This window comes from Rutidosis leptorrhynchoides, chromosome 2, assembly GCF_046630445.1.
Source record: "Rutidosis leptorrhynchoides isolate AG116_Rl617_1_P2 chromosome 2, CSIRO_AGI_Rlap_v1, whole genome shotgun sequence".
NCBI classification, from domain to species: domain Eukaryota; kingdom Viridiplantae; phylum Streptophyta; class Magnoliopsida; order Asterales; family Asteraceae; genus Rutidosis; species Rutidosis leptorrhynchoides.
Window position 1 is genome coordinate 30,285,973 of NC_092334.1, and position 14,067 is coordinate 30,300,039.

Genomic DNA, 14,067 nt, shown 5'->3' on the forward strand with positions numbered 1-14,067 from the left:
GCGCAACCTATCAGCGCGTAATTGACGCAGCCTTCAAGCACCAAATTGGCAGAAACCTTGAAGCATATGTCGATGACTTGGTGATTAAAAGTAACACCGAAGAAGAAATGCTCGCAGACATCCTAGAAACATTTGCGTCTCTGCGCAGGATCAACATGAAGCTTAACCAGCTCAAATGTAGTTTTGGGGAAGAGGAAGGCAAGTTTCTAGGTCATGTGGTGACAGCGCGTGGAATTAAGGCAAATCCCAAAAATATTGAAGCCATTGATAGTTTGCATCTCCGAAGACAAAGAAAGACGTGCAGAGTCTAACCAGGAAGCTTGCGGCGATCACTCAGTTTTTGTCGAAGGCAGCAGAGCGACAATTGCCATTCTTCAATACTTTGAAGAATTGTTTAAAGAAAAAAGACTTCGTATGGACTCAGGAAGCAGAATCAGCCTTTCAGGAGATGAAGAAGGTGCTCGCTGAATTACCAACACTCACCGCGCCAGTATCAGGAGAAACGCTTACGCTGTACCTTGCGGCATCGAAAGAGGCTATCAGATCGGTTCTTATCGCAGATCGCGGAAAGGTAATCCACTTTTGTTTACATGCATGATTTATTTCGCAGAAATATAACGCTGAGGTTTTCTCATACGCAAATTTTAACGACCCGTCAAAGTACACTTGACGACCATCGTTATCTTGGTCCCACAGCTTGATCATAATTCTATATGAATTTAATAAATAACCTTGCATTCTTTGTTTAAAAATGATTTCCTATAAAGGAAATCTACCAAAATATGTAAGTTTAGAAAAACCATACATTATTACTTAACCAAAAGTTGACCAAAACAAAGTCAACAACATCCACTATTAAATGTATCAAAATAGAATGCAAGTTATTGTTTAACAAAAGATGCCATCATAAATATGCAGACTCTCTAAGCACAGCGGAAGCAATCAATCATGAACCTGAGAATAAAACATGCGAGTATCTGTCAACAAAAATGTTGAGTGAATTATAGGTTTAATATTGCAAACAATATTTAATTTAAACTGTAAAAATTTTTGTTTGAAAACATAAAAACTCCTTTTTGGACCACAAAATTATATGCTAGAAAACATATAAAAACATTATTCCATTTACCGTGAGCCACCTGGTAACCACTTAACCATTTATTTACCCTTGCTAAACACAATAAATAATATACACCTAACAAGTGTATCTACAACAAATTACGAAGTACTAAACATTCCGATTATAAATTGCTAGCGCGACTAGCTCGAAATGGGGTTGTCAAACCTGATAGATCTATCCATAGGATTCACGTTCACCAGTAGAAACCAGTGATTACAGTTACCAGACTAGGGAATATTTTTGTTCAACTCACAATGAATAATTTAAACCAACCTCCACTTGTGTCCAAAATATAAAATAAATTGCATGTATTCTCATCCCAAAAGATTTAAATAGAAAAATGGGACTATTGTGATGACCCGGGAATTTTCGACCAAATTTGAACTTAATCTTTATATATTTCCAATACGATAAGCATAGTCTGTTAGACCGAGTCTCAAAAATTTTGAGCTAGTATATGAAATCATTTAACCCTTGACTTTTCCCGACGATTCACGAACAACTATTTATAAATAGATAATATATACACATATTTAAATAGGTATTTATAATTTGAAATATAATTTATAATATTATATAATATGAGTATTAGGATTTATATTGTAAAATAAATAAAATAAAATGCGATTAATGGAAACTATAGAATATATAGATATATATAAATATGTATATGGATATTACTTGTAAATATATATAAAGTTACATTAAATCTATTATTTAAAAATATTTAATAAAATTGTTTTAGTAATTAACTTTGCTATTTTAAAACTGTTTATATATAGAAGGGGAATATAAATGATTTCGAGCTTAATTGGTAAACGTCAGTAAACCCGGTTGATGTTTTATTAGTTTTAATATAGATATTGTACATGTTCATGATGAATTGGAACAAAAGTTGGACTGTAAATTGATTATGAAGATATATATATATATATATATATATATATATATATATATATATATATATATATATATATATATATATATATATATATATATATATATATATATATATATATATATATATATATATATATATATATATATATATATATGCACATTAAGTTATATATATATATTGTTCGTGAATCTTCGAGAACAGTCAGAGAATAATTGATTACATGAATATAGTTCCAAAACTTTGAGACTCAACATTACAGACTTTGCTTATCGTGTCGAAAACATTAAATCATTTAAAGATAAAGTTTAAATTTGGTCAGAAATTTCCGGGTCATCACACCTACTATGGGGGATTTACCAGCTACTGATACCCAAGGGTTGATTACGCCAGTGCCGTTGAAAATTCTAGCTCGTAAAATGGTAAAGAAGAACAATCGACCAGTGATATTTGCTCTTATACAATGGCAACAAGGGAGTGCAGATGACGCTACATGGGAACCATTGGAAGCACTTCTACAACGTTTCCCCGATTGTGTTTCCATACTCAATGCTTGAGGTCAAGCATTATTTCAAGCAGCGAGGATTGATATGAGCAGCACGTGTATAACACGTGCGCTGGAGTAAAAGTACCAATTGCCTAGCTTCTGCAGTTTATTAATGAAAGAAGCAGCTAACTACCTGTCCGTTCAATTTCTGTTACTGAGTGCAGTTAAATAAGCTTCCGATAAAGATTAGTTTTGAGTTTTCTGTTGTAACAAGAATTTCTTTTTCCTAATTTCCGTAATAATCAATTTGGGCGAATTCACTACAAAGCTTTTCTTGTAATTAGGCTTTAAGGTCTTTCGCTAGTTCAATTACGATTTTGTGTAATCTAGATTGAACATATCACATATGCTATAAACTAGGTAAACCCATAAATTGTCGTTTTGACTTCTTTTTATCGTTTCCACTTTAAACTTTGACTTTTTATGTTTTACGGTTTTTTTTGTTTCCTTTTCTAACATCATGGGGTCATGAATTTTTTTTTTTTTTTTTGAAAATTTAGCGGGAAGGTATGTATATAAGGGTGTTTTGTAAACACAATATAGTAAAAAAAACTTACGAAACTAGTAAAACCGGAAGTGGGACTTCCGGGATGGTACTACGTGGCAGAAAAGTTACAAAAACTTCGATTTTTTTCCAACTAGGTGAGCTGGTTGGCACCACGTGGGGGTCCCCGGAACTGGGAAATTCGGGACTCTGCTGTTAGTGTTTACTGTTTGCCAACTTGATGAGCTAATTGGTGCCACATGGGGTTTCGGAAATGGCAAATACGAGACTCTCTTAAGGTTTTCACCTTTTTGACAGCTTTTCACTAGGGTTTTGACCAATTAATGTAACCTGGATTTATTGGTGTCTTGACTGCCGTTTAGAGCCTAAATTGAATTCCATACAAGATTTAAAACCCATGAAAATTTGATTCTACCATTTTCATGGCGTCTCAATTTTATTTTACTATTTTTTTAAAAACAATTACCTATTTTTTAGCTGGAGGTCCACTCGGAAGCAGTCTCTTTATCCGTCGAATAGAGAGAGGGATGACTTTCTCTATTTTTGAGAGTGTTTCACTCTCGGTGAAAAAATGACTTATTTTTATTCTCGGATAGGGGAAAAATTGTCTACATCTCACCTCCTCCATACACCACTCATGTAGTATTTGTTGTTGTTGTAATGTAACCCGGGTTTGGACCCTTTAACCTAACGCGGGTTTGGACTAGGATTTTTTCCTTCATATACCAGCACATATTGAAGCACAAATAACACACACACACACACACACACACAATTATCACAAGAAATTCTCTCTTTTTCTTATTTCCAATCACTTTATCAGTAAACTTACAAAGTGTCTAATTCGGAGAAGTTTAGTAAGGCAGAAACTCGTCATTATAGATATTTCCATACGCGATCTATATGCCGAGCGGGAGATATTTTTAATGAAGATTTGCAGCTAGATTTATTTGTTACGAACAACGATCTGGTATATTCGGACCGTATTCGCGAGTTTAATAACCATATTGAATTTAGACGTACTGGAAATACAATGCGTTTTCAAATCGTTAACATACCTTATATATGGACTTTGGAAAACTTTAACTATGCAATAGGTCTAGCATATCTAAGCACGAATTTACTCTAACACTGCGAATATTTTCAAAAGTAGTGTGGCAAATCATGTCACCGGAGTCAACATGGGTGAAGTTGTTCGCACGGTTACTGAGGAACATTACGAAATACCATGTCTTTAAAGTCGTCGTGTTTTGTGTATGTCACTTTAATAATCAGGTGAAGAAATTTTACGACATGATACGTAGCAACATGTTGTGTCGTGAACTAACAAGAAGTTGTGATTTTATGCTTGCAATAGAGGTCATAATGATGTTTTGAATTATTAATGGTATCCAATTTATATTTGGATACATCTTTGCTAATTGGATGCGAGAGGTGGTGGACTCCAAGAAAGACCCATTACCTTATGGGCAACAGATTATAAACATATTGCATTTTAAAAACATTAAGAACAATGATCCATCTTATGATGTGTTTAAGGCATTGACTTTTTAAATGGTCTAAAGAAGTTGTTAGTTTATGTATTATCTTATACAAGTATTATTTGTGTTTTAGTTGTATGTTTGAACAAATAATGAATTTACTTTTTCTTGTCATTTATTGTTCCGAGAGTTATAGATTACATTAGTGTCGAAATAAAATAAGATTACTATCAACCTAGGTGCTGAAATAGTATAAAATAAATGCCTGCAAATTAAAAGCAGTTTCATCTTTTTGTTGATGCCTCAAAGATTTTGACAGAATCGTTTGAGATCTTTAGTTGTTCTTCGAGAACATATTTCTCTTCCATTGTGTGAAAAGTCTTTTTGCTACCCATTCAGTGATGGGTTCTTCGTCATACCAGCCAATCCAACCGCATCAACGAGATCTCTATTTAAAATTCGAAACAATCAACTAATCAAATCACATATAAATCAGGGCAACCGCAGAACATTCGACCGGGATTATCTTCCACCCATAAGATTTTGATAACAGCACGTTTGTTACATATGTAGTATACAGTCGCTATTAATCTTGTTTGGTTGGTAGGTAGAGGATAGTGAAATGTGGGGGTATGTGATTTATATGTTAGGTGTAAGTGCGTTTATATAGAGAGAGATATGTGGAAGGTAAAAGCAAAACACATAAACTTTATTATTAGGACACAAATACGAATACAAATAAAAGCACAAATATAAATACAAATACACATTATCCTTTATTACGACACGAACTTATGTTATGTCCTTCTCCATTGCAGACACGACATGTTGGACGTTTTCTTATTCTTTTTCAGGACTCATCCATTTCATTATTTATTCTTCGTGAACGTCTCTTGCCACTATGGGTTATTAATCTTGATGAATTTGCCTTAATGATCCAGCATGACTGTCCCCAATAAACCCACGTCTCTAAGTGGAGCAAGTTTAGACTTATATTGAGTTCTCCACATTTTTGTTCGGTAGACGTTACTCACGCGACTCCTAGGATCAACGTCTCGATGTCCACAAGCAGCATTGACGTGAGAGCAAATAATTCTTTGGTCCTGCCATTTTTCACATAAACACTTTTGTTCTTCAAATTTCACAATGAATTAGTTGCCTCCATCGATGGTTCTTTCTCCAATTGCACGAACCTTATATACACCTTGGTCGATATCATAGAGTGTTACCGAATGGCTCGTTGCCCCCATGAAATTTATTTAGTTTACACATTTTTCTTGCTAACGGTGAGTTCTATTCGCTCGTTTTATCAAATTGCGTAATGAAGTGAATCAAACGTGTATTCGATACAGGCTTTAATTGGCATCAATTGAGCATAACGCAATACGTTATTAAGTGACTCAGTTATGTTTGTTGTAAGGTTACCCAACGAAGATGGTCTTTATCCCTCAAAGGAGTTCACATTTTTAGATTAATGTCCTTTGAATACTTTCAAGCTTCTTGTTTAATTCCTTTAATATGTCGAATTTCCCAACTGTACACGGTGGTTTGGGAGTGGAACCAACTGTCCAACATAATATCTTCAATTAATGTTCCTTGTAATGCTTGTTGAAGTTGCTACGAATATGTCGTAAACTGTAGCGATGATGCCAACCAGGAATTTGACTCACGATCATTAAGAATTTCTTAATGATGGTCTGAAATAATACACAACTCTCTGGATTTTGTGATGAGACATGAGTTCTGAATTGATGCAAAAATCAATACCAACTTTCGTTGCTTTCCTCGTCAACCTTTGCAAATGCAACATGCAGTATTTGACATTTATCATTTTTTGTAACAGCCGTAAACAACTTACCCTTGTAGTTGTCTTTCAAATGTGTGTCATCGACAAAAATCATCGGAAAGCACATATTAAATGCTTTGATATAGGGGCCAAATGCCCAAATAATGAACTTGAATGTAAAGCATGGATCGTGCTTTGTGGACCATGCTGAAACTTAACATGTGTCTGGATTAGTATGAACTAATTCATCTATATACCTTGGCAACTCATAAAAGTTACTCTCCCAAAATCCAAAAATTCGTTCGATAGAAATCCGCCTGCATTACATGCCTTAACGTAAGTGATTTCCACATTCTAAGTATCTTTAATGTGTTCTTGGATGTGCTTAACTAGATAAATGTTTTTATTGACTCGACTGTCAATATCACAAGTAATCAAGCTCAATGTTAAACAACGATTATTATTAGCAACATGTCCGTAGAAATTGTGGTTATCGATCCATCGCCATATACATATTTATTCTTACTTGAACCAATAACACTCCACAGTCCACAAACATAGATAATACTAGTTATCGAACCCTCGCTTCGCGCCGGGGGTTCGGTTTTCAATGTATTTTATTGCGTTTAGTAAAATATTTTGTGGCTAACGATGATGTCGTTGAAGCGCAACTCGAGTCGAACTAAAAGGTATAACCCGTGAGAGATTTAAATGTTATTTTAAATTAACAATATATGTGCATCTCCGCGTTTTGCTATGGAATTGTCGACTTTTAAAAATTTAACGCAAAATCAACGTGTATGAAAAGTACCCCAAATATTTAGCGTTTTTTAAAAAGCGTCCGTTTTGTGTATAGCCAGTGACATTGTGTTTCTAAAATTATTTCGAGTTTAACGATGGTGTCGGAAAAATTTAACTCGTTGCGAGCGAGAAGATATGACCCGTTGAATATTTGGGTGGAGGTTATTTAAGATTTTTTATGAAAATGGTTATTTGACACTTTACCCCCTGTTTGGGGGGTCGATTTGAATTTTTCAAAAAAGTGTGGGGGGTTTTGTTGGTAAAATGAAATTTAAAAAAAGTTGAAAAGTTTAGAATGCCCCTAGTTACTATTCATAACTTTTGTCTATTAGTTAATATGTAAATTCTACGCGACCTTATATTTTTTCCTCTTGTGAAACATTTTATTTTGTTCACAGTCTGGCCTCGAATCAACAATAATTAAATTACGATTATTATTAGCAACATGTCCGTAGAAATTGTGGTTATCGATCCATTTTGAAATATGCCATATACATTATTTATTCTTACTTGAACCAATAACACTCCACAGTCCACACACATGGATAATATTCTGCGCGACCTTATATTTTTTCCTCTTGTGAAACATTTTATTTGTTCACAGTCTAGCCTCGAATCAACAATAATTATTTCTCTACTATTCTTTATGTTCCAAAAGCCGAATAGCTAACATAAATTCGACTTTGCTTTTGAAAGCCTTTCCTTGAAAAAGCGATTCACCGGTCTCTTTAGACCAATAAGTAAAACTTTGTTCATCATCTTCATCGAATGGAAGTCGATTATCAGCATCAACTTGTCGATTAAGAAATTCAAACTGTGATACTACGGAACTCGTTTGTTGAGTTTCTTCCACCACCTCCTCATCATCCTCCTCATTTTCAGAGTATCCCGAAAGTTTTCCTTGGACAATATAACTCTTTACAGTTTCATTACTTTCTGAGGACATTGCATCACCGACATCTTCAACTTCAACTTCTCTTCCTTTGTGGATGGACTTCGTGCTCATATTGAATGATTTGTAAGGATTGCATAACATTATGCAACTGACCAACAAAACTAGATTCTTGTGTAGGAGTGATGCTCACCAACTTAACTTCGATTTGAGCTTGATATTGTGGATCTTATGACTTAAAAAATATATCGTCTCCAAACTTATTACCAAATATTTCGTTATTGTAAACATAGCCATTAAAATCATATTGAATTACGAGTTTCAGTGCATATAATTCTTTTGAAACCCGAACGTGTTGGTAAACCATATCAACAAATCAAGAGAAATTAACCTTGTTAAAGAAGGAAAAACTATTTTTTGCTGATTGATCATCAGAATGAAGACATCCATTGTGAAATATAACATCATCGCCTCAAAATAGATGAACAAAAATTAGATTATCTAGAGCCATGATTTTAAATTGTTCTAAAGATATTGCTCCAAATAAAAAACAGAATTATTAGTCACAAATTTAGTAGAACCGTATTCAGAAATAATATTAAAAAAACAGAAAAGAAAAAAAAAGATTCTGAACCAACTTCTTTACATTAGCTACCAGCTTTAATAATTATGATTTGAATAATTAGGTTAAAGGGTCCCGAAACACCCACATATGGCACCCCCTATGCAGAAGGAATCTTTTCAGAGTCCCGGAACTACGAAACCGGTATGCTTCGTCACACGTGCCACGTACCCATCCCGAATCTCCCAGATCCGGGACCTGTTTGATGTCAGAAACCAATCCTTCAATACTAGTTCTAAAAAAAAACATTGACCGTTAAAGTACGATAAAGATGATAAGGATACATACCTTCCCGCCAAAATAATCGAATTTTTTCAAATTTTTCTTTTTTACTTTGGAAGAATATTTTTTTTATTATTATTTTTCATTTGAAAAATTATTTGTTTTAATTCTCGATATGCATATTGAACCATAAACTACCAAAATAGTTATACAAGTATATAACTTAATTGTTTATTGCTACAAATGATTTCTCGCCACACTCTATTATTAGAACAATGTTTAACGTATAGAGCGAAATCATTTTCCCAACAACGCGCATACCATCCCTTTGCTCCTTTAGAGCTAAAGTGGTCACACACATCTATAAGAAAAAAATGTGAAATACACAAAATTTGGTGACATCGTATAATAAAGGCGAGAGATTTTTTTATGAACCTGTAAATGAAATTAATGCAAAATATGGCAAGCATTTTGAGAGCATTGAAATCGGTTTCATGTCATTTGGGTTGTAAAAATGACCCATAAAAAGGCAAGCAAATGAGTATAAACATAAATCAAGAATCACTCTTCTTCTGAATAGTTGAACTTTATAGAGTGCGATTGTAGATCAATTAGACCACCTCTATAGCTTCCTCGCTTCTTCTTTGTCTTCTCATGCCGAAAGTCCCTGTACGTTGGAAAGTTTTTAATTACCTAATCGAAATGGTTGATCTCGAAAAACATTTTGAAACTATGACCCGTTAGGCGGATTCCTTCAAATGGAACAATGCCCTTTCACCGATTAACTAGAAGCAATTTTTTACCTTTGTGTAAAGGGGATTACTTTCTACATCCTACCTCCCCATACCACACCATTTAATGGTATCGGGTAGAGTTCTTGTTGTGTCATATGGGTCAAAGCACAAAACTCACCCAAAGTGTATGTATAATGCGCATAGCCTACTACTTGACCTTTTATTCAAGAGTAGATTACAATTGTACAATTGTAATAACATACTCCGTAATTATTTCCAATCATAATTACCATAACAATTACAGTACTTTTTACTAATTTTTTAAGTTAGGCAAAAGTGCTTTGGCTCAAGAACTGAACCAGTAAAGAGAATATACATGTTAGCCAGCCCGCCCAACCACCCAACCCATCCATTTTGTCACCTCCAGTTCAAATGCTCAGCATTTTAAAAAGTCCCCCAAATAATCCATTCAGATTACAACTTATTTACACTGCCACACATAATCTTTACTCATTCTGATCAGTTATCCAACTCCCGTTTTATCAGTTTAATGTTTGAAGTAGGAGCTACAGTATGAAGAAACTGAATGTACCTCCCTCTCACTTGACCTAGAACTTCTTGGGCCTTGGCACCATAACCGATATCTGCACCATCCTGTAGTATCCATATAGAATAGTTGGTAGTGCATAAAAGTCGTGACTCTTATACCTAAAAGTCTAAAAACATTGAGTGACGAAAGTCTATGCATAATAGAGTAGTAGTTATCACCTTTGCCCAATACGAATTATCTTGCAGTTTCTCGTGAGCAAATTCCACTTGATCAATTTTCACCCTTTGAAATGCATTAACCGTCTTCGGCTGCAAAAAATACTAATCTATAAAAACAGAAGCTTTTTAATATAAAATCTAAAACATATTGTTGCTTTCGACAAAAACATCTGCATGGCAAAGTAAAAGCAACAAGCGAAGAACACGTATGTTGAATATAAAAGAGATAAGCACACCCCAATGGTATTTCCAGTGCATAAAACATTGATACCTCAAGGTTCATAATCACCAACTTAAATACTATTGGAATATACATTATACGTAATCATATCTTACACGCTAAAAGATTATACTAAAACAAGTAAAGTTTTACGTCTAAAAGTGTCCCGATGTGTTAGGGGAGGAGTCAACACATCCCCCGCCAGTTTCGACCAGCAAAAAACAAAAAATTGTCTTGGGCTAAACCTTTGACTACACGACCCACCTATTATTTTTCATCTGTATTTTGAAAAATTAAAAATCAAGAGAAATCATTATACCTCGTCTGTAACAGTACGTTGTTTTTTTGTGGATTTCTTAGCAACGTGTTTCTCCCCTCCATTTATATCGGGTTTCCCATTTGCGTGCCCGTCATGTTTCTCGTTAGATGTTTCTTCCTTTTTGGTCTTACCTTCTTCAAAAGTTTCGGTCTTTTGAGGCTTAAGTTCTTCAATAGTTGTCTTCTCAGTAGATAGACACCCATTATCATTTTCTCTGTCATCTGACAACGATCTCTTTCTTTTCTTAGAACTTGTTTTTTCTTTTTTGGAAATAGGTTCATCTTTGGTATCTGTTTCCACTGTGTTTACTTCCTCAAATTTGACAGCAGAATCAGAGCTAGACCTATTTTTCTTTATTTTTTTCTCTTTTTTTGGATTTTCTTTTACTGATTCTATTTCAGTAGTAGCAGATGGCTCTAAATCATATTTGGTTTTCTTCTTTTTTGATTTTGTTACTACTTCATAGGCAATCTCTTTATCAAATTTCACCACCTTTTCATCAACTACTTCTGATTGATCTATGGTAGCACCATTATTACTCTGAACGGTACCTCTTTTCGTCTTTTTCTTGACAGCAGATTCCTCATGACATACATTATCTTTTTCGAAAGGCTTATCAACTCCTAACACTGCAACAAAAACATCAGTACATGAGCAATGTTACATATAGAGCAGTATAATAGGTGACAATTATTACCCAATGATGGAAAGATGGGTTATTTATTTGGTTTATATATTTTCTCGATTTGGTTAAATGATATTTGTTCTAATATATAATTGTGATATTATATTATTCGTTAGTACATTGACTACTTATGAAACTCTATGATTAAGATAAAAAAAATGTGTGTGTGTGTGTGTGTGTGTTGACCCGACCCAATCAAAACTAAGCCTTTACTCGTTCTGACCCCGTTTCATGCTGACCCCTTACCCACCCACACAGCTTACAACTCCCCAGATACCTTTACTCGTTTTGACTAAATTACCTGGTTTCTTCTCAGTGTCCTTGGTACTATGAGCATCGCTGCAGATTACATAAAAACAAAAGCTCTAGCTGAGATAGTATAAATTTTAACTACTTTTGACAAGATGGAAAATAGAAAATGGCAAGTCACATGATATAAAGGACGTGGCCACATGATGGTTTCTACATATGAATATTCAACTCATCCACGAAGCTTAAACTTGTATTATATAGAATGATAACTTGTAAAACTGGAAGATTCGGCTAAAAGGAAGAAAGCCAAATGCTCAGAAAGATGCCAAACATATACCCATGTGTTTACAGCCTCGAATATTGGTTGTTGATCATATTTGTAATTGCAGTTTTTGTAACCATAGCTACTATATATCTAAAGATGAGTTGCTTGTAAACCTCTTACTAAACTTCTTTTAAACATCACCCCATGTACTTAATATACAAATAATTAACTATATTATCGTATCATCCATAATCATCAGAAAAAGGCCCCGTCAAAGAAATACCAGGCTCAGTGTTCAATTCAATATGTATGAAAGTAACTATATACATTTTAATCGACCTGCTGTCAAGAAGTTTTGGATCCTGAATATAGAGGTGGGAAGACGTACATGTCAGGTGAAGGGTCAAAACACGCTTGTGTAAGAACGGTTGATTGAATATGGTTTAGGTTGGCTTACAAACATGTAGTCCTTTTATTTTATCGATTTATATATAAACATTTTAAATAAAAATCATATTGTTAATGTACCAATTTAACTGCTTAGGATTAAGTGATAGACCAATTTAAGACCCCCTTGACCCGTTTGTTTAGGAATTAATGGACTTTATGGACTTAATGATGTACCAATCTACACTTCAAGTCACTTTCGATCCCCTTGACCTGTTTGATTTTAATAAAAAAATTTATGTTACCCATTTAACCTATCCGAGATCAAATATAGCCTATTTCTAGGTAAATGGGTTGAGATTGCCATAGGGCGACACTAGTTACATTTTCCCTATAATCATAACAGCTTTAAGTATAAAACATGAATTCGTCTTAGCATCTTACCAGGCATCATATTTGCAGAATATGTCTTCCAAATGAATTGAAGAATTCTTCCATCTATCACTCTATAATCAGATAAACAGTACAATCATCAAGAGTCCTAAATTTAATGCTGATGTTGTTCAAATGGTACAACATTATACATATACACACACAGGCACAGACGTATAATGTTATAAACATTACTTTAATTAAAATTATATGAGGGAAGAAGATAGGGACCTGAATTTGAGCTTCTGACTGAAAACGTTTATGGCTTTTATTAAATCCGTTGCGATTGAGGTAATGGAGTATAGATTCATGAAGATTTAGTTTCAATTCAGGTGTTAAAGGTGTAATTTTGGTGCTGTTTTCATCCTTTGAAGCAGAAGCAGCCATTGTTGATTTTGTATTAAGGAGAACTTGACGAGGCTTGAATGCAAGTAGGGTTTTAGACGATGAGTTGATGAGAGTATTACTGCAGTTTTTGTTGGTGTCAAATTGTAACATGACAATCAACGGCTATTTTTGCAGCAGCTGTTGAAACAGAGTTTATAGTTGCTGCAAATTAGGGTTTAGGCATGCGGAGAAATTGGGGGAGAAACATTTAACTGAACCGGACATATATGAAACCGGTTCACTCTGGTGATGTTGTTTGGTAGTCTGAACCGGACAGATATGGAACCGGTTTACACCGGCTAACCTGTACTCGTGTTGGTACGTTTAAAAAATACAAACAAAATATGCCGATTCACCCCAAAAGCACGTAATTTGCCTAATCGTTCTCGCATGTCATAAGGACCTCTTGCAACTTTGTGAGCCATATATTATTAGTCAACTTCGATAAATTTCATATCGAGATCTTGAAGTTATTTGTCATGACCGACAATTCTTAATTCTTGGTCACAAGTCATGGAAACCGCCATTACCGTTGCACAAATTCAAAATAATAATAGTTCATATGGGTTAAGATTTGAATCCGTTAGTTACAAATTATATACCGATGAAGATCTAGCAATTTTCTTAGACTATACAACTATACAATGAAAAATAATGTGGTAATTTTGTCCCCTTCACGTTTTTCTCTTACAAACATTTCGTCAAACTATTAGGGGGACATAATGATACCGCAACCCGCATGCG

At 34.3% G+C, this 14,067-nt stretch overlaps 1 protein-coding gene across 1 annotated transcript; it reads right to left on the bottom strand.

The window, feature by feature from the left end:
• Positions 1-9,315: 9,315 nt before the first annotated feature.
• LOC139890675 (uncharacterized) lies at positions 9,316-13,498 on the bottom strand. Its single transcript, XM_071873580.1, has 7 exons — positions 13,168-13,498; positions 12,949-13,010; positions 11,902-11,939; positions 10,916-11,544; positions 10,377-10,466; positions 10,201-10,262; positions 9,316-9,541 (listed from the first exon to the last, which is right to left on the bottom strand). Exons 1-7 carry the CDS (start codon positions 13,432-13,434, stop codon positions 9,436-9,438), a joined length of 1,254 nt encoding a protein of 417 aa, XP_071729681.1. The 5' UTR covers positions 13,435-13,498; the 3' UTR covers positions 9,316-9,435.
• Positions 13,499-14,067: the final 569 nt, after the last annotated feature.